The 22,022-nt window shown below is 38.3% G+C and overlaps 1 protein-coding gene across 1 annotated transcript in view; it reads right to left on the bottom strand.

The window, feature by feature from the left end:
- The window catches only part of LOC122809248 (urokinase plasminogen activator surface receptor-like), a gene marked incomplete in the record, with an annotated part of 361,759 nt that overhangs the window by 65,465 nt on the left and 274,272 nt on the right, over window positions 1–22,022 (bottom strand). Inside the window, 1 exon segment of the mRNA XM_044080574.1 lies at window positions 17,330–17,452. Within this exon segment, the coding sequence (XP_043936509.1) occupies window positions 17,330–17,452 (123 nt within the window).

Genomic DNA, 22,022 nt, shown 5'->3' with positions numbered 1-22,022 from the left:
CTGCATCTGGACCTGGGGTTTTCCAGTTAGAGGCTTTTCTTAACTTTGTTTCAATCTGTCTGGCTGTTACAGCCTTCATATAAGGAAATTTCAATGGTATCTAAAATCAGTATTGTTTCAACACTGCCACTCACTTGACTGTTTGGCTCTACTCCATTATCTCAAACTGGAATTGCACTGGTGGATTCAATGGATTTCCCTCAATCCAGGTGTGCTTTTCCAAACTGCTCAGCCATCCCAGGAAGTCTTTAGGGATACCTCAGAGATGGGTGGGGAGCTGCTTCAGGCACTCTGAAGGTTCAGAGCCTTTGGGCCCCTCAGCGGAAGACAGATCATGTCAATATCAAGGAAACAAAGGCTTTTATTTTGGCTCATCAAGCTCTCCAGGTACTCTGGGTGCCAGGTCTGTTGAAAGATTTTACAGACAACACCACAGTTATGTGGTACATCAACAATCAAGGGGAAACAAGGCCTTACCTTCTTTGCAGGTTAGCACTTCGAGCATGGGAGATAGCCATCAATCTGCATGTGTCCCTACAGACAGTCTACATTCCATCAGAGCACAGTCTTGTGGCAGATTCTCTCCACAGGTCCAAGATACAGCCTCAAGAATGGATGCTTTACAGTGATGTTTTTCTGGATATAGTTTATCAGTGGGGTATTTCTCAAATGGATCTCTTTGCCTCCCCATGAACAGATAACTCTCTCTGTTCTGTTCCAGAGTCCTAAGTCCTTTGGCTTGGAAAGTGGATGCCACATCTTTCTCTTGGAAGAGAATGTTCCTGTATGTATGTCTTTCCTTCCCTTATTGTTCTTCCCACGGACCTTCACAAGATCCAGAAGAACTCTCCAAAAATCTTGTTAGTCACTTCCTTTTCACCTATACAGCACTGGTCCCCCCCTCTTATTCCATCTGCCAGGGGCAATCATCACAGGTTAACTCACTATATGGACCTTTTCACACAGGACAAAGGATCTCTTCCTCACCCTCACCTTTCCACTCTTCAGTTGACGCTTTAGGTCATGGGGTTCTGATTCCTTTCTGACACCAATTTTCTGAGGATACGCTTAAGGTCCTGCAGGTGGCCAGGAAACCTAGAATGAATTAAAAACTTTGGTGTCATCATATAAATTATTTTACTTGGATTATTGCTGCTATCTTGGAGTTGGTTCACTCATTTTTGCCATTACCAGAAAATCATGTACATCTAAGTGGAACAGATTTTCTGTATGATGCCTTTTCAGTGTGAGTTCTTTGGTTCTTTCCCACCTGTGTGAACTGCTACATGCTGGTTTGGCATATTCTTTAGTGAAAATTCACTTTTCAGCAGTCTCTGCCTGTCTACCATTGAATCCTCCTCTGTTCTCCAGATCTGAGATCAAGCAATTTATAAAAGGTGTCCTTTCTATCAATCCCTAAGAAAGCTTATTCTCTTACTTGGGATCTTATTTTTGTCCTTGAAAAACTGTATTGGGTATTTTTGAGCCTGTCACTTCTGCTTCTTTGCGATATTGCATCTGAAAGACTACTTTATTGGTTGCTTTAATCTCTGCCAGAAGATTATCCGAACTCTAGGCCTTTTTTTGTTTGTTTTTTTTTATAGAGGCAGGGTGGCTCTCCATACACATCATTCCTTTATGCACAAGGTTGTTAATGAGATGTCCCTTAATCAGTCATTCTAGCTTCCTTCCCATTTCCCTTCAACACAGAGTTCTAGTGAGAAATTTCTTCATTCCTTAGACTTGCATAGGCAGCTCAGATATTATTTAGACAAAAAAGGTTCTTTTCATGCCTAAACATTGGGTTTGGCAGTTTCTAAGCAAACTGTCGCCTCCTGGATTTTAAAGGCCATTTCTTTTTGTTTTTCTTTTGATGACAAACAGTTGTCTGCTTCTGTTAGAGCTCATTCTACTAGAAAATTGGCATCCAAGGGAGCTTTTCTTAAATATTTTGTATACTGAAGCTGTTACTTGATCTACAGTTTCCACATTCACTAAACATTACAAACTGGATGTCATTTTCAGGGCCTGGGCAAGATTTGCCAATGCCATCCTTCATGGGTTTGTGGAGGGCTCCTCCTTGCCTTCCACCTCTCTTCCTTCACAATAGCTTTTGTACTCTCCCAGAGGTAATGAATACTGTAACAGTGATATGGAAGGACATAGTACAGTTGTGTAAAATCATACAATAATAGTAGATGTCCTTCTTTTCGCTGCTGTAGTATTCACTCCCTCCCTCCTACCTCCACTGTTCTTTTTCCTCCTTCTCTAGAGATACCATTTTATTTTTGGCCAAGAGGTTTTTCTTCTCCTCTTTTCTTTTTCTGGATGTCCATGTTCTCCTTTTTACTGGGGGTCCTTGTTCTCCTGGGGCACTTCAGTTCTGGTTGGAGAGCATGCCTATGTCACCTTTATGCCCTACACTTGTACGTGGAGTATACATCTGATGTATGACACACCTAGGTAATACAAACTTTGGTATACTGGCCAGATGTTGGGCTATCCTTGGCAAGAGAACTCAGAGGTAATGAATAAAGCAACAGTGAAAAGAAGGACATCTGTTATGGCAAGATTTTGCACAAGTGTACTCTATGTGTGGTCTGCTCTTAAAGTGTGATCAGCACTGCAGGCACAGTTCAAACAAGGCAGCCCACACAACAGGCTGTACAGCTGGAAAGCAGAACACAGTGGCATCAGAGCTGTAGGTGTGAATAAGCTAACAGAATCTCTGATTTAACTGACCTGAGGTCATGCCATTGGTATAAGAATGAGTGCTAGTATAATGTAGGCACAGAAAATATTTTTAAAGACTGCAGTATGAAAAAATAATGAATGAATTAATTAATAATAATAGTAATAATAATAATAATAATAATGATACAGATGTTTCTTGTCTTATTTTGAACAAACCAATGTCCATAGTATTGTTCAGCTGCAGATCCATATGGCACTTCATGGTTTTAATTATAAAAACAGCAAAACACTTCACTCTCCTACACTTTTTTTTTTGTAACTGATAGGTAGTGGAGCAAATAAAGCTTTGTGCACTACAAAGAATTATTATCAGTTCTCTGGTCATAAACCCTTTATGTTTTCTTGACAAGGATGCCAAGATTTACTTCTTGAGCTACAGTTTTGAAATTAATTTCTTAGCATCCATGTCTTGAACACATAATATGATGATTATAGTTGGGGACCTGGTCTTTATCCTCTTATTGCATCTTGAAAGACTTTAGTAATCTAGGCAGTTCAACAGTAATTAACCAGCTTCTCTGGCAAAAGTAATGCTGAAACATATCTGGTAGCCAGCAGATGTACAGATGCATTTCCTTTCCTGGGAAAACCAAGGATAAAAGAGATTTAGAGAAGAGCTAGTCCAATACTAGATAGGATACCAGAGACATTTTTGTGAAAATAAAAAAGAAAGGCATGTCAGATGATGGGTCTATATTAGAACATCGACTTTTTAAAACATCAAATGTTCTAATATCGACCCCTATTCAGTGAACGCTGACAATATCGAACATGTAGAACAGCAAAATTTTTCCCAGGGAAAAATTTAGCTGTTTGTTTCAACACACATAGACACAACACAAACACACCAAACAAACAGCAATCCACACACATACACCTAAAATCCTACATATTACCCTACACTAAACTGTACACACACCACTAGCTATCCACTTACCTTAACACAAACCCTAACCCTAAGGTCCATCACTATCGCACACTCACCTCACCCGTGCCCTAATCTTAACTCACCTACCCTGCCCTAACCCTCACGTCTACACAGTCGCACACTTACCTGACCCACGCCCTAACCCTAACTCACCTACCCCGCGCCCTAACCTTCACGTCCACACAATCGCACACTTACCTGATCCCGACCTGTAACATTCCACCACATTGCTGAACATAGTGAAGCCATAGGGACAGCCAACCGAATTCCTTCCCTAGGAAGAAATTCAGTGTTCTGCAGCTTTGCTATTTTCAGCGTTCGCCGAATAGGGGTCGATATTAGAGTCGAAGTTGTGAAACTTAAATGTTCTAATATAGACCCGATATACTAGAAATCATATGAAATGGTTGTGACCTGCTAAAATAAATCCCTAAATCCAGAGACTGAATGGCCATGCCATTTTTCAGAATATTCCCTTTTCTCAGATATGGCAATCTCAAAGTTGGTATATATATATATATATATATATATATATATATATATATATATATACATACATACATACATATATGTTCGGGGGTAGAAAGCTTGCTCCACGCATAGAGGGTACAGGGGGGTCTTAAATACCCCCCTACCTCCCCCCGCAAAAAGAAGTTTAAAGCAGAAGAGCACATTTCAAGATTTTCAACAAATGCTCTTCTCCTGTGTTTTTGGTCTTTTTTTCCCCTGCATGTCGGCACTCGGCATTTTGAGTGCTGACATTTCACTAGGCATCCGATAAATCAGGTGCCTATCAGGATATGTAAATAAATGTTTTTGCCCTCCCCTCCATGTACCCTTCTCACTGCTGCAATGTCACCCAGTCTTGGCAAGACACTGTCAGTGCTGTTCAGTATCACTGTCTTACACAAGTAACTTGTGATGGAATGCACCACCAGTCTATGTTTTTTATATTAAAAAAAACATTGATGGACTGCATTCCAACAAACCATAGATCAAATACTCACAAACACATCAAGGCTGCCATCATGGAAGTGCAAGTTTTTGTGTGGGACATTTTTAAAAATCAAGGACAAATATAGTGCAGGTCTTAAAAGAGGTAGTACTTACTAATAATAATCAATTCTCTTATAATAAATATATGAAAACAGTCAACAAAATGAAAGCTATGAGCTGTTAATGAGCTGTTTTCTGTACTCTATGGTTTGATACTCTCCTCCTCCATTTACCAGTTCTGATTCTGAGCAAGTCACTTAACCAGGGAATATTTGTATTTGGCTTTTTAATACCAATATTTTACTGCTATGTTTCTTTACTATGTGGTAATGATATTACTTTTTAATTTCTGTGCAGCTTTTCTCCCCGGACTTTTGTGTTAAAGGGGCAATTGATGTCCATTTGCAGTTTATGGTAATCAAATGCAAAATTAATAAAAATAAATAAATAAATAAATAAATGAAAATACTCTGAGGAAACTGGGCTTGGCTCCTTAATGGTTTCATAGACTGTATGCTTAGTAACTGTCTATGAACGTAACAGTGAATGTAGAACAAGCAATAGTTACATATGCACTGAAACCAAGCAGGAAATGCTGTCAATACAGCAAAATCATCATATAAAGAAATGATTTATCTAGGTCATTTAACAAAGATAAAAACAATTCATGGAAGTAATGTATTGGCAGGATGCCTCGACCCCACAACATTCTCCACTAACACTGAATTCAGGACTACATGAACTGCACTATGTTTTTATTATTAAGGCTCCATTCTTTCCTGTTGACATACTGGCACATACTGGAAAGAGGCACATTGCAAACAGTGTATAATTTGAGAAAGTGGAGTTGACTTTGCCAATCCTTATTCACATGGGTAGCCATTGTGATGCCCGTGCACTGGCCCAGCAATCAAGGAGCCTCAATCCTCACCACTAACACCAGTGAGGGACGTCCATATAGATAAAGTATAACAAATACGCATACAGTAAAGTACAATTTCCCTTAACAGCCCACAGAGATCACTGTCAGTTTGGGGCTGGTTTCTCCCTTTCTCTCCAGATCCCCAATAAGACTCCCCACTGGCACAGCTATAGGGTCCAGGTCTCAGCCTAGTGGGCAAGTCAAAACCTCCAGCACCCTCTCTGTCCAACCAGTGCTTCGTGTCCCTGCCCAAGTAGCTGACACACACACACACACACACACACACACACACACACACACACACACACACACACACACACTTTGAGATATGATTTATATGCAAACACACAGACACTCCTGGGGAATGCTGGCACAGATTCTCCATCTGTGCCCCCTTTCTGCGTAGTCTAAAAGGTAGTACCAGCTGCCACCACCTACTAATATCAGCTACTAAAAAGGCCCTTGACAAAGGATGCCTAGTTATTACTGTGCAATATTATCAGCCAAATGGTAAGTGTGACTGAACAGCAAAGCTTATTGGAATGACTTGGACAGTATCACTATATACATGCAATGTACTCTAGAGCTTAAATTATCTCTACACAAAACAGCCAAAGTTGAAAGGTTTAAAAATATTTACTAATAAATAATAAAAACACAAGACAGTACTTCTTACTGCACAGTACTAGTCAAGTGTTAAGGGATCACAGGAAAATGCTTAGAATAATACCATATAATAGTTCTGGCATCAACACAGAAAAACACTTAGTCTAATCTTCCTAATTCCTAGCTATTTCTAAGAGAAATACTAAAGTCTAAGATCCTGCTTACATGCAGACACAGGCAGAGTGGTGAGTTGGATGTTCTCAAGACAAAATGCTCAAATGCCCTCATTCTCTCTGTCCTTAAATTGATAACACAGTACCACTGCTTCATTTCAGATTAAATAATTTATTTCCGGTTCCCAGGCTAACAGAACTCAGAGGTTAATAGCCCTTTTCATCTTTCAGTTGGTCAGGAAGCCAGAGCAATAAAAGAAATTATACATGTAAATTCTAGCCATTAACTCTAGCCTCAAAACAATCGGCAGATTGCCTCCCTCTAGACATCTCAGCTCTGAGTTTTAGATCAAAGAATTGACTTATCAGCTTTGCTACAGCAGAGTGCACTGTTGTTACATTTTTACAGTTCCACATCTAACAGCATTTTCTTCCATTTAAGAGAACAAGCCTGTGGCTTATATTAATATTTACAAATAACAGAATTATCTACAAAATTCTATCTGGCTAGGCTGGCAGCCTTCACCTATCTTCACATATCTCCATCCCTGGAGAACCCAAGCTAGTTTTTCAAGTGAACCTTGAGAAACATTGCTTGAGAGGATTAGGTCTGTCTGAGCATACCTTACCCCATTCCCTGTCTTGAGAGCCCATCTGCATTGGCATTGCTAATCCCACTGCGCTGCTCCACTGACATATCATATGCTCGCAACCCTAGGCTCCATCTTAGCAACTTGACATTTTGCTGGCTGGCTTTGTTTAACCATGTTAGGGGATTGTGATCTGTCACTGCAGTGAATTTTCTTCCATACAGATAAGGCTGAAGTTTCTGCAGTGCCTACACTGTGGCTAGGCATTTCTTTTCTACAGCTGCATAGCATTTCTCCCTGGGTTGGAGCCTATGACTGAGATAAACCACTGAGTGCTCTTCTCCTTCTGAAGAAATATGGCTAAGTACAGCCCCCACCCCATGGTTCAAAGCATCCAACTGCACAACAAATTCTTTGCTGTAATCTGGACTGGCTAACACAGGGGGTCCTCCCAAAGATTCCTTAAGCTCATGGAAGGCCTGCTCACATGCTGGGGTCCACACTACCTTATCTGGCCTGTTTTTCCTTTTCAGGTTTGTGAGGGGAGCAGCTATGGTACTATAACTGGGGACAAACTTTCTGTAGTACCCTGCTGTCCCTAAGAATGCCCTCTCCTGCTTTTTGGTCACAGGTTCAGGTCACGCCTGAATGGCTTCCACATTCGCAGATTCTGGCCTGATCTTACCACTCCCCACTCTATGTCCCAGGTAGGAGACCTTTGTCATACCCACCTGACATTTGCTTGGCTTAATGGTCAACCTTGCCCTCTGTAGTCTGCCCAGCATTTCCCTGACATGTTGAAGGTGCTCTTGTTAGGAATGGCTGTAGATGGAAATATCATCTAGGTAAGTAAGGGCAAACCCTCCTGCTCCTGCTAGGACATGATCTACCAGCCTCCGAAAAGTCTCTGGGGCATTTTCCATCCCAAAGGGCATCTTTGTGAACTCATACAAGCCAAAAGGAGTCACAAAGGCTGACTTCTCTTTAGCACTGGGAGTCAAGGGCACCTGCCAGTAACCCTTAAGATCAATGGTTGTAAAATACTTAGCCCCACCCAGCTGCTCTAGGGCCTCATCTGTCCTAGGTATGGGATAAGCATCTGACTGTGTGACTGTTTAATTTCCTGTAGTCCACACAGAACCTGGTGCTCCCATCCTTCTTTGGCACCAGCACCACTGGGGAAGCCCAGGGACTGTTGGGCTCTTGAATTACCCCTAGTTCCAACATTTCCTGTATCTCCCCTGTCAGCATCTGTTTGACTCTCACAGGCACACTATAAGGGGCCTGCCTAATAGGACTTTGGGGTCCTGTATCCACCTGGTGCTGCACCAGGTAGGTGCACCCTGGTTTCCCAGTGAACATGTCCCCAAACTCCTGTAACACTCTCAGATTTCTCAAACCAGGGTAGGAGATAGTTGCTGGGACATTGCTACCCATTCTACTGAGGTGTCAGTCTGAGCCTCACTGAGGAGATCAGTCACCAGATCTCCCTCAGACTCTTCCTGCAATCTGCTGCAAATGCTCAGCACAAGAGCCTCCCTATCATGGTAAAGTTTTCATCATGTTAACATGGTACAATTTGTGCTCTTGTCTCCTGTCTAGCAGTTCTACTATGTATTTACCATCACTTACCTTTCTTACCACTTTGTAGGGTCCCTCCCAAGCTGCTTGCACCTTGTTGTGTCTGACAGGAATGAGAACCATTACCTGCTGCTCTACTGCATATTCTCTACCTCGAGCATTCCTGTCATACCATACATTTTTCTGTTGTTGGACTTCTGCCAGGTTTTCCTGGGCCAAGCCCATGAGTTCCCTGAGCCTTGTGCTGAGGTTTAGGACATATGCCATAACAGACTCCTTGTGAGATTCATACTCACCTTCCCACTCATCTCAAATTAAATCTAGAGGTCCCCTTACCCTATGCCCATACAGCAGCTCAAAGGGTAAAAAACCTGTGGATTTCTGTAGAACCTCTCTGTAAGCAAACAACAGATGGGGCAAATATTTGTCCCACTCCCTCTGTTAGAAAAGTATGTATTAGTAATATGCATGCACTAGCATTCCAGGTTTAAAAGGGTTAATACATTTATTCTGTTTACACTGCATGAATCTGCACAGCTACTAGAGACATTCCAATCCTGCTTATGTCATGAAAATATGTGCAGCTATGATCTGCTTATGCCATGGAAATTAACAAGAAGTGTTTCTACTAGTGTCATGAGACTTAACAAAGAGTTATTGATTTTCTGCTTATGCCATGAGAAAGTACACAGCTGCTGAAGCTATTGATAATGAAAACAAAGGCTGCTTGAAAGTATAAACCATAGTCAGCATTACTTGTACCTAAGCTAGAAATGTACCTTGAATCTAGGTAAAATGTAACACATATATATTAGAACTGCACAATTGAAGAATAGAAAGTTTGTAGTGGGCTAAAAATAAGCCCCAAGGCCATGTTGTTTTTCTCAAATGTTTTTGTAAATCAACAATAATCCAGTCATGTCAGCAGGAAATCTAAGTAACATTTTCTATGTAACACATAGTGAGTTTTAAATCTGAACATGTCAGCAGGAAATCTAAGTAACATTTTCTGTAGAGTAATACAGAAAGCTGTGTCTAACTACGTCAACAATAGAAAGGTAACATTTCATAGAATTGTATAAAAGTAGCATACTGCTCATTCGTAATTTAGACAAATCCTGTATTTGCATGCTTTTTCTCCTTGCTGCAAGTAATAAAGGGTGCCATACTTGAACCTTACGTGAATTGGTCTTTGAAGTTTTTTCCTTTGACACCTTCTTAAACTTGTCTGCAAATGCCCGTAGAATGGACTTTATTGTAGAGTTTAACCTCTCAACAAGACCATTACTCTGGGGATGATAGTGGGTGGTCTTCAGGAGCTTCACCCCACAGTACTTCCACAGACAAGCCAGCAGCTATGACATGAAATTGGCACCTCTGTCAGTCAGTATTTCTTTTGGCAAACCTACCCTGCTCAAAATCTATAACAAAGAATTTGCCACCTTTTCTGCCTCAATGGAGGACAGAGCCACTGCCTCAGGTTATCTTGTAGCATAGTCTACTAGCACTAGGATATACTTTTTTCCCTATGGAACTTGGGGTACTCAAACCACCCCACAATATCCATAACTACCCTCTGAAATGGCTCCTCAATCACAGGCAAAGGCATCAAAGGAGCTCTCACCGTGTCTCCTGCCTTGCCTACCTTTTGGAACTGCTCACAGGTCCTGCAGTACCCTGTTGCATCTCTGGAAATTTCAGGCTAATAGAATTCCTGCATAATACATCTCTTTGTACGTTTTATGCCCATATGACCTGCAAAGGGAATATTATGGGCTACAGGTAGAAGCGCCAGAGAGTAGGCTCTAGGCACTAACAATTGCTGTACTCTCTTACCTTCTAGCCCTCCCTCAGGGGTCCACTCTGTATACAGTAACCATTTATCCCATTATACAGATTCCCCCTTCCCTTGAAAATCAGGTCCGTCACTAGCTACCTCTTTCAGGCCTTGCAATGTGGGGAATTTAGCTGTAGCAGGGCTTTATGTATGGAATTTAGCTATAGCAGGGCTTTATGTGTGGAATTTGGCTGTAACAGGGCTTTATGTGTGGAATTTAGCTGTGGCAGGGCTTTATGTGTGGAATTTAGCTGTAGGAGGGTTTTATGCGTAGAATTTAGCTGTAGCAAGGCTTTATATGTGGAATTAAGCTGTAACAGGTTTTTATGTGTGGAATTAAGCTGCAGCAAGGTTTTATGTGTAGAATTTAGCTGTAGCAGGGCTTTATGTGTTGAATTTAGCTGTAGCAGGGGTTTATGTGTAGAATTTTGCTGTAGCAGGGCTTTATGTGTGGAATTAAACTGTAGCAGGGCTTTATGGTGAAACTTAGCTATAACAGGGCTTTATGTGTGGAATTAAGCTGTAACAGGGTTTTATATGTAGAATTTAGCTGTAGCAGGGCTTTATGTATAGAATTTAGCTATAAATAACTTAAAACAAAACTTCAACCTAAAGTTCTTAGTCTTCTCTATTCCAACGGCAGAACATCCAAAAAGACAAATTGAATAACTAACACTGAAGAAGGGTTATTCCCGAAAGCTTTGTTGTTTTATTAAAGTGAGTTTTTCTTATTCAATTTGTCTTTTTGGATGTTCTGCCATTGGAATAGAAAAGACTAAGAACTTTAGGTTGAAGTTTTGTTTTAAGTTATTTAATGCTGAGTTCTTTGACCTTGGTTTCTCACTTAGAATTTAGCTGTAACAGGGCTTTATGTGTAGAATTTAGCTGCAGCATGGCTTTATGTGTGGAATTTTGCTGTAACAAGGTTTTAAGTGTAGAATTTAGCTGTAACACGGCTTTATGTGTAAAATTAAGCTGTAGCAGGTTTTATGTGTGGAATTTAGCTGTAACAGGGTTTTATGTGTAGAATTTAGCTGTAACAGGGCTTTATTTGTAAAATTAAGCTGTAGCAGGTTTTATGTGTGGAATTTAGCTGTAACAGGGTTTTACGTGTAGAATTCAGCTGTAACAGGGCTTTATGTGTAGAATTTAGCTGCAGCAGGGCTTTATGTGTAGAATTTAGCTGCAGCAGGGCTTTATGTGTGTAATTTAGCTTTAACAGGATTTTATGTGTAGAATTTAGCTGTAACAGGGCTTTATGTGTAAAATTAAGCTGTCGCAGGTTTTATGTGTGGAATTTAGCTGTAGCAGGGTTTTATGTGTAGAATTTAGCTGTAGCAAGGCTTTACGTGTGGAATTAAGCTGTAACAGGTTTTTATGTGTGGAATTAAGCTGTAGCAAGGCTTTATGTGTAGAATTTAGCTGTAGCAGGGCTTTATGTGTTGAATTTAGCTGTAGCAGGGGTTTATGTGTAGAATTTTGCTGTAGCAGGGCTTTATGTGTGGAATTAAACTGTAGCAGGGCTTTATGGTGAAACTTAGCTATAACAGGGCTTTATGTGTGGAATTAAGCTGTAACAGGGTTTTATATGTAGAATTTAGCTGTAACAGGGCTCTTATGTGTAGAATTTAGCTGTAAATAACTTAAAACAAAACTTCAACCTAAAGTTCTTAGTCTTCTCTATTCCAACGGCAGAACATCCAAAAAGACAAATTGAATAATTAACACTGAAGAAGGGTTATTCCCAAAAGCTTTGTTGTTTTATTAAAGTGAGTTTTTCTTATTCAGTTTGTCTTTTTGGATGTTCTGCCATTGGAATAGAAAAGACTAAGAACTTTAGGTTGAAGTTTTGTTTTAAGTTATTTAATGCTGAGTTCTTCGACCTTGGTTGCTCACTTAGAATTTAGCTGTAACAGGGCTTTATGTGTAGAATTTAGCTGTAACAGGGCTTTATGTGCAAAATTAAGCTGTAGCAGGTTTTATGTGTGGAATTTAGCTGTAACAGGGTTTTATGTGTAGAATTTAGCTGTAACAGGGCTTTATGTGTAAAATTAAGCTGTAGCAGGTTTTATGTGTGGAATTTAGCTGTAACAGGGTTTTATGTGTAGAATTTAGCTGTAACAGGGCTTTATGTGTAGAATTTAGCTGCAGCAGGGCTTTATGTGTGGAATTTAGCTGTAACAGGGTTTTATGTGTAGAATTTAGCTGTAGCAGTGCCACTTGTTACATTTGTTTTACTACAGTTTTTGGGAGAGATATTTTGTCTACACCTTGGAAAGACGTGTCAGTTTGGGAACTGCTTAGGGTACCAGAATACGTAGCTACTGTTCACAAACATACCCACCCACACATGAAAATGCAGCCTTCAGGACTGGTCACAATATTGAGAGAGAACCTTTTCAAGGAGTACAGACGTTATATTACAATCACTTTTTATGGTAATATCATTTGTTCTGCAGTACCTGAGTTTATGTATCATATATTTGACCCAGTTTGCCATATTGTAAATTGATTTCTTTATTCAATATTTTTCTGCATCTAACAGAACCTACATTCTCACCAGAATCCAGATGGGCCACATTTGCCATCCATCTTGATGCCAGTCTCTGGTCATATAGCCAAAGAAAATTAATTATTTTTGTCTTTTTATCAAGCCCAAGGAGCAAACCACTTAACAGATGAATGGTACATGGAAAAATAAAATTAGGTAACTTGGCTCAGGTTTTCTTTGATGTTAATAATCCTTACATGCTTAACTAACCATTCCTTTTATACAAAATAGTTACAAAATAAATAATCAATTACAAAACATTAATTAGCTTCCCTTGAAGCATAACTATTTTCTTATATATGTAAACACATATATACCAATTAGAAGTATATACAGCAAGATAAAAGAATATATTGCAGTGCCTAAAACGCTATTAAGCTAAAACCACTTATTAATGCATATTTATAGTAAATATTTATGTCAAATACATATTTTTAAAGTAAAAGTTTCCAAGCAAATTAATTATTGAGTCATATTGGTACTAGCATTCCACATTTAATAACAACCATATTTATTTGTGCTGGTGTTTCTTTTTCTCTCTTTCAGTGGAATTTCCATGTAACTCAATAAACTAATCTTACTTTCAGAGAGTCAGCACTCTGGCAATGTCATTCTAAGAATATTTTGCTGCAATGCTTTTACTGTAGTTGCTACATATCTCTAGTATTTATTTCAGAACTGTTAGATGTAATATTCTGGCAGTTTAAAAAAATTCAGACTTTGGTGAAATACAGACTCATCTTAATTAATAAACTAATCATGCTGCATTACAGTCATACTTGGGTGATCTGCAAGTGCTTGAGTACCAAGAGCTTGAAGATTACTGTCTCGAAAAAAGGGACATGAGTGTATTGTTGCCTGAGAAGGTTGTACTCACCTTGTGCTTGAACTCAAGCAGCTTACCCAAATGCATTACTTAAGTTTGGGCAAGATAAATGCAGAAGCTGAGGTGAGGGGTGTGGGAGTGTAGGTTAAGAAAGTGAACAGCAAGGGAGAGTTTAGTTTTAGGGTAGGGAATGGGAAGGGAGTTTTAGGGCTAGGGAGCAAGAAAGGAGTCTTAGGGTTAGAGAGCAGGAATCAGATTTTAGGTTTAAGGAGCATGAAGGGAGTCTTAGGTTTTGGAAGCAGGAGTGGAATTTTAAGTAAGCATTATTATGTTTATGGAGTGAGCAAAGTGTTTTAGGTTGGTGTTATAGTTCTGGTAAGGCTATATAATTTTGTAGGATAGGGTGGTGAAAGGGTTAAGTATTTAAAGGAGATCGAGTTAAAGTACTTATGTTTTTCAGCAAATGGCAGGGAGCAGGTGTGTTGTGAGCAAAAAGCATATGAGCACTTGTAATAGATCCTGTAACTACATAAAATTCCCACTTGGGACACCTAAACCTGAAGTGCCAGATCACTCCCTAAATCTAAGACCTTCCCGATCACTCCCTAAGCCTAAAATCCCCTTTCCTCTCCCTAAACCTAAAATCTCCACCCCCCCCTCCTATTCCTGATGCATCTATCCCATGAACACTTCTTTACCTACCATATGACCAGCTGTAGTTACTTATAGGCAGCTGCCTGGCTGATCTTGTATTTGAGTCTGCAAATTAGCTGCTGCCTGAATGGGCTACAAGACACTCAAGCATACCTCTCAACTGTACAGATTTTCACAGAATATCAAAATTTTTGCCTCATATGTTTGGTCTGTTTCGCATAAAATTGTGTTTTTTTTTGGCAAATCACTGACAAATCATATAACCTTTCTAAGCTTGGAAGAGGAGTATTTAAAAATTGTATCTATTTTTGGGCCCTTGTCCCCTCATTATTTATGACTTTGTCCATATTTCTTGCTCTTAGAAGTTGAGAGGTATGAGCTGAAGTCCCTGGCATCCAGGAACTTGTCTTCAAGTCTCTGAGATAGTAGCACTTGCAGCGTTTCCAGCTGTAACATGCTGTCTGTACAATGTTCTATTTTTTTTCTGTAATTACTCACTTTGGAAGACAGTCAGACTCCCTGGTGGATTGTCTGCACATTTAAAGATTTAATGGAGACAACAGAATAGGGACAGTCTGTTCTAAAGTATATATGTTCCTCTAAGAAATATTCCTGCCCTACTTCCCTTTCATTCAATGCTTCCCTGTGTTGTTTGTCTTGATTCTCTGATAATACAAAATAGATATCTCTCTCCCTGCATCATGGAGTAAGTTCAAATATATTTGTGTATATCTATTCCAAAAAAAACTACTGTGTTACTTAATTTGTCTGATTCCTTAAATACTAAATGCTATCCTGACTCAGATAATGGAATATCACTTATCTTTTTTAAGACTAAAATGAACAAATCTGTTACTTAAAATAAGCGCTTATCTTTTCTGGAGTACTAATTTCTGAAAGATGTTAGCAGTTTGATTAAAAATAGTGGCATAAAATGTGATGCAGCACAAAATTCAAGAAGTGAAAATGAAAACTTCTACTTTGGCTATTTTTTTTTTTGAGATTTCGTTGCCCTCTTTGCTCATACTGGTTACTGCCCTAATTCCGAATGAAGTCTGTATCGGAGACTTTCATTGATGAAGCATAAGTTCCACATTTCTGCTTTGATTACAAGCAATGTTACTACACTGATGGGTCTGTTCTCAAACTCGCTGCAATCATGCAGTTACTTCCTTTGCATTCATTCAAGAATAACTTCAAAATAATCCAATAAATCATAGAGATCTTTCAATGGGGAAGTTAGTTGCTCAGACTGCATTTTTTTTCTGAAACTTTTCATAAATTCTAGATATTTCAGCCCAAACTACTTAATATTGTCTTCTATCATGTTCTGCCAAGATGAAAAGTTACTGCAAGGAAGAATTTAAAGAAAACTCTTGTCACTGAAATTTTGTGACCATTTCTTCTTAAAAAATGAATGAAGATTTTCACAACTCTTAACAATCAGAAAAAAAAAAACACTTGTATGTTAGAAATAAACTTCACAGATTTTTCTTTAGTTTCTTTTATAACAAAAAAAAATCCATTGATTGAATTAACACAAAACAAAACCTTTTCGTTGAAAAAAACAAAATAACCTCAGACAAAGCATGAACTGATGTACCAAAATTCAAGTGAAATGCGTTTTTTCAATACTATTCATCTGCTAAGTGATTTGTCCTTTTTAGTGAAAGAAGAAAAATCAATGAAGTCAAAAAACACATGTGCAAAAATTTGTTTTCATTGAAATAACTTTCACCCTGTATAACAATCCTTCTTAAGGTTGCTTGTTTGAATAGAGTTAACAGTTCCCACAGTTTTGTATCTGAATGTATTTGCATAGACAGAGAGATGGTCTTGGACAGTATAGTGGTTAAGCATAATAGAGATAACTGTGTGCATCTCAGTGGATGTGAAAAATAATAAAACAAAGGATCTATTACAATTGCCTGCATGCCTCTAGCTCAAGACACACATGCTTGCTACCACTTGCTCTAATTGACAAGTGGCCTAATTCCGACCATCCCAACAGCTCAGTCCTAGTAAATTATCTGTCTCCCACCACCCACCCCAAACTGAACTACACAACCCTACTTGAACTCTAATTCTAACCCTAAAAACTCCCACCTAATCCCCAACACTAATAATAGCAAGCCCCCAATCACTCATTAAACCTAAATCTGCACTTCCATTCCCTAAACCTTAAACTGCCCATTCACTTCCTGAGTCTAAAACAGCACTCCTGCTTCCTTGCCCTAAGCTCCCTTTCTCCACATTAAATTTAAAACTCCATTCCCACTCCCCAATCCTAAAGTCCATGATTACTCCCTAACCCTCCTCTCCTAACCCTAAAACTCCCTTCATACTTCATAAACCTGAAACCCTTCCTGCTTCCTAAACCTAAAGTTCCCACTTCCAATCGCTAATTAAAAGACTAGGCTGCACTCCCATGCCACGGCCACTGCGCTAACCTTACCTGAATTCGATTGAATACTGTGTTCGGGTGAGGTGCGGTAGCTCCACACTTTCTCCACAATGACTACTACCCCTCAATCAAGCACAGTATTCAAGCAAGAACTAATGGCCATATGAGTTACAAGATGCCTGAGTTCTTGGCTGTGAAGTGATGGTATCTGAGCACCTGGGGCTCAGGCTGCTGTAATACATCTTCTGCTGATAAATAAATTACAGACAGACTGCAAGCAGACCTCTGTAAATTGATTGATAAAGAAACCTGCAAAATAATATAGATGCAAGCATTATTCCATTTATGTTTCTTATGTCATAGTTAATCATTCTCTGAGAAATTCTAAATGCTTCATATTATTGCATGGATTTGTCATACTGAAAGGTCTCAAAGAGCAAATACGCTAAGAACTGTAAATACATAAAATAAAGTATAATTAATGTAAATTATTGATCCAGGACTTACTTGTTGTTGTGGCATTGTTACAGTTGTTAGTATTGCAGCAACCTACTAGCCCAGTAATCTGCTGAATTCCTATTATGTCATTGCAGAAAGGTAAACTGCCACAGCCCTTTGCAGTGAACAGTCCTATAACAGTAAAACATTGACCATATGTTAAACTGTTGTTTAATAAACTTTTGTATATTTTACTCTCAAAACGTTTGGTACCTTGTAAACTGCATACATATTACACAAGTCATTTTATGTTTCCCCATTATTAATAACACAAAGTCTGACACCATGAACTTAAGTTTCCTTCCCTAAATATTAAAATACGATATTGTAATATTCTGCATTATTCTGATGAAACATTTTTAAACATACATTGAATATGCAAAAAAAAAGGGCATAGTCCTGTATATGTAACTGTCTAGCACACACATATATGTGCTTTTTATTTCAATATATTTTTGACAAGAAGTCCCTAGAAAACTTATATTAGCTCTCATCTAGAAATAAAAACAATGCAACCTCATTTCTTTCATATTGAAGATATATAATAATAATCTACCCAGGCGAGGATTCACAAAGAATCCCTGTTCAACTCTGTGGCTCCAACCTATGCAACTAAGATCCTCCAACAGCTAGATCAAATAATCCTCTGTGAGTATGTTAATATGTATCACTAGTAGCAGTGAGTAACTTAACATTCTTGTCTCATATTATAGTGTAAACTAATACTACATGCCCCAGCCATCAACACAACTTTCTGGCAATAGTGCATATTCTAATGCAACTCTTTCTTGTCTCATTGCCCCCCTTATTCTCATGTCCCCTGCAGTAGTGTTAACTCATTCAGCTCTGAATACTGGCAGGCTAACTAATCATTTTATTTCCAGAAGTTGTTAAGCCATGAAACCACTTGCTTCCTGAACGGATTTCTCTTAAATCCTTTACTATGAGTGCACCTCATATGATTTGCAATGTCTCACAAATGGTGTGAGTTACAAAAAATGTAAACTATGAAAGTTGTTCATTAGATGATGGGCTACACACTGATGTTGGTATCAAAAAACTTATTGCTTGCACTAAATTTATAATGCAGTTTTATGAAAGAAAATATTTTCTGCCATAAATAGTAGTAGAATTATGGTCAAAGACTTGTATCTGTTTAAAATAGACCAGGCGTGTCAGTGAGTGACTTGTCTGTTCAAGAGTTTTTTTAGTGGTATAAGATTGGGTAGCACATTGCTGTTTTGTTATATATAATCAATGCAAATTATGCATATTGTAGTTTCACAGTGTCTCAAAACAGCAATATTAATCTTCAAAACCAGATATGTTATGTGGCAAATGAGTAGCAGCATTGTGTACTATAATGCTGTGTACGATGGTAGTAGTAGTTTGCCTGTAGACCACGCAGCTCTTACAATATTAATGTATCTATTAAAATATAGCAAACATTCATAACTCTTTTAGCAAACTTTTATATCTCTGGATAGCTGCATATTATCCACAATGTTTTAATGCCAGCTTTTAACCAAAGTCCATAGCTTGCATGCACCCACCACAACATGATAGTATTATACTTAATTTCTGCATAATTAATGGAACATGTAAGATATGTCATGTGTTCATAGCTATTTGCACTCCTTAATAACTTCATAATTAATGGAAAATGTAAGATATGTCATGTGTTCATAGCTATTCGCACTCCTTAATAACTTCATAATTAATGGAAAATGTAAGATATGTTATGTGTTCATAGCTATTTGCACTCCTTAATAACTTCATAATTAATGGAAAATGTAAGATATGTCATGTGTTCATAGCTATTCGCACTCCTTAATAACTTCATCCCTGTATCTCTCACACTAACTGTTAAACTGTGCACATTTAGAAAATCATGTCAGCTTTCAGATAACACATATCCTACCATTCATTTGATACTAGGCTCAGTATTAAATTATTAATCTAGTGGTAGTATTCTTATAAAACACACTGCTTGTATATTCCACCAGGCGTGACAGTATCACACTCTCTCTTATTTTATTAATATAAATACATATTTTTTTTTTCATTTTTTCTTATCCTCTTATAAACATTCATCGTTAACTCAAGCCCTGTATGTCCACTGGTGATATGCTCACTGAAGGCACCCACTGTGTCCTGGCAGCATTCAGGTGTCACCTTGTTTCCTGATTACCTACTGTCCATGTGATATTAGTATCAATATTAGAATGTTAATATTAACATGGTGTATTTCAAATAAATGCTTACATCATTTTCTTTGTTTCCCTTGCCCAGTTGTACTTACGATAATTTGTTTTCTAACAACACAGATCCTCCTCAGTATGACGGTATCAAATTCCATTTATGATTTATTAATGTTAATATGGGAAATATTTCATAAATGTTATAAACTTCTGCAAACATTCTCTAGCAACTCAAACCTTGTATATCCCACAGTAATGTTTTCTCTGTGGATACTTATTTCTTCTCATCTTTCGGATGCCCCCTTGCTTCCTAACTTATGACATACTATTCAAGATAAATTAATCTGAATATTAGAATAACCTTAATATTAACAGAATGTACAAACTCCATTTATGGTTTATTAATGAGAAATACTTCATAAATCGTATAAACTTCATCAAACTTTTTCAGTAACTCAAGTCGTATATATCCTAATGCGATGTTTTCACTACGGATACTTAACCATTTCTTCTCAACTTGTAAAGCCACCATGTTCATAACATGTAACATACTGTTGAAGAGAAATTAGTCTGAATATTACAAAAATCCTAATATTAATGGAGTGTACATCAAAACAACAGTAATATGTTTGTATTTTTCTTACTCAAATATGTTTAACATGATGTTTTTCTAACACCCGCTGTTTTCCTACGTCCCCTAACCTAATAGTATCGCAATTAATTGTTTTGCTTTATCAATGTTATTATGTAACCTGTTTCATATTTTTCATAACCTTTTGCAATCTTCAGTGACTAAAGCTTTGTATATCCACCGGTGACGTTCACTACCTTCTGTTAGCTTGCAGATGGTACTTTGTTCCATAATGAATGATCTACCATTTATAAGATAGTATTCTGAGTATCAACAGCCAGTTATGTCTCAGGCTATTTCCTGTTAATGATGTGTGTTTTTTTTTATAATAATCATTGGATCCATTCATTAATTTATTCATTGCCCCCAAAACATACATTCCTCCCTTGCATCAGAAACTATTCCTGCAATGTTAGACTTAGTAGTGGACTATTGCTAATATTACAGTATGCCTCAAAAACACTTGTACCAAATGTCATCTTCATGCTACCTGCCATGTTAATATACATCTGTACTTCCTAATGATGAAGTTCTCTGAGCCTCAAGTCCCCAGATGTCAAGCTCCCAATGTATAAATGCTGATAACTAGTTTTGATAGTAAATTAATATGCTCCAACAATGATTTTTTTTTTTTTGAGGATTTCTCCCTTCTTGTTGGTGCAGCTGTATAGATTCAGTATATAATCTCAGGGATGCAGGGGCATGCCCCTTTGAAAAATACTTAAGAGTTTTGTTTTGTGTCATTTTCTTTTTTGGCAATTTCTGTTCAGCTACTTGGTTTCTCACTTATAACCCATCTATATATAGTGGAACCACCATGTTTTACTGCCAGTTTTGTAAACATCCAGCTGTTGTATAGGCCTCCCAATGCAGCATTGCACTCCATGTTTGCCTTATTAAAGGAAGTATGAAAAATAGTTCAGATCTTTCATAGCTTCTTGCTGGCACTTTTCAATAATTCTACTCTGTATATCCAGCAGTAATTGTTTCACTGGACATGTATACAAAATAATGTCATCTTGCTGATGCCACATTGTTCCCTAATTCAGGATCCACCACTCCTGAGATATTATTAGTATCAATATTAAGATACAGCTAATATTAATGTGCATGTAAACCAAACTGTTGTATCCATGGATGTGTTTATTTTTACACAACTCGTTTTTGTCTAATAGTAACTGTTTGTACAGGACCTGAAACATGACACTGTCACACTCTAAGTCTACATTAATAATGAAAATATTGAAATATTTAATAACTTTCATTGCTGTCAGTCAATACTTTTCAATTACTCAAGCCTTGCATATCCCTTTTTTTAATTTCTCCAAGTATACCATGATGGGAATGGACCCCATCCCTAAATCAAAGTATGATTAAAGTTCATGAAATTAGTATTGTTTCCATCTTTGATGTTAACCAGAAGTGCTCTTCGCAGCACCCTCAGTGTGCTCAGTAATGACTCCTCCTGCAATTCGTATGGAGTTACATAGGCTCATAGGTTGTACTAGGCTATCGGCCCTAGGGCCTATACAAGCGTAGCCATAACAATTCCCTGGATATTTCTTCCCACAATATTTACTTCCCTGGACCCCTGTCTAACAGGGTGACTGACATGATCCCCGGTATGAATTTCCTATCTCCCATCCAATCGTCAAGGTTCCTTTTGAAGAGGGCCAAGGAGGCGCTCTGCTTGACATGTATGGGCAGTCTATTCCAGAGTAGGTGGAGTCTCTGGGTCAGGAACCTATCCCTCCCACATGTTTTGTTCATTGTGATGACAAGGTTTAGATCCCTAGAGTGTGTGGCTCTGAGGGATTGGGATTTCTTTACGTGGAGCATGTTCAACAGCTCAGGGTTTGACATGGCCTTG

The sequence above is a fragment of the Protopterus annectens genome, chromosome 8.part0 (genome assembly GCF_019279795.1).
Source record: "Protopterus annectens isolate FY-2018-M chromosome 8.part0, PAN1.0, whole genome shotgun sequence".
Taxonomy (NCBI): domain Eukaryota; kingdom Metazoa; phylum Chordata; order Ceratodontiformes; family Protopteridae; genus Protopterus; species Protopterus annectens.
The sequence above is the reverse complement of the archived record's forward strand: the minus strand, read 5'-3'. Positions and strand labels throughout refer to the sequence as shown.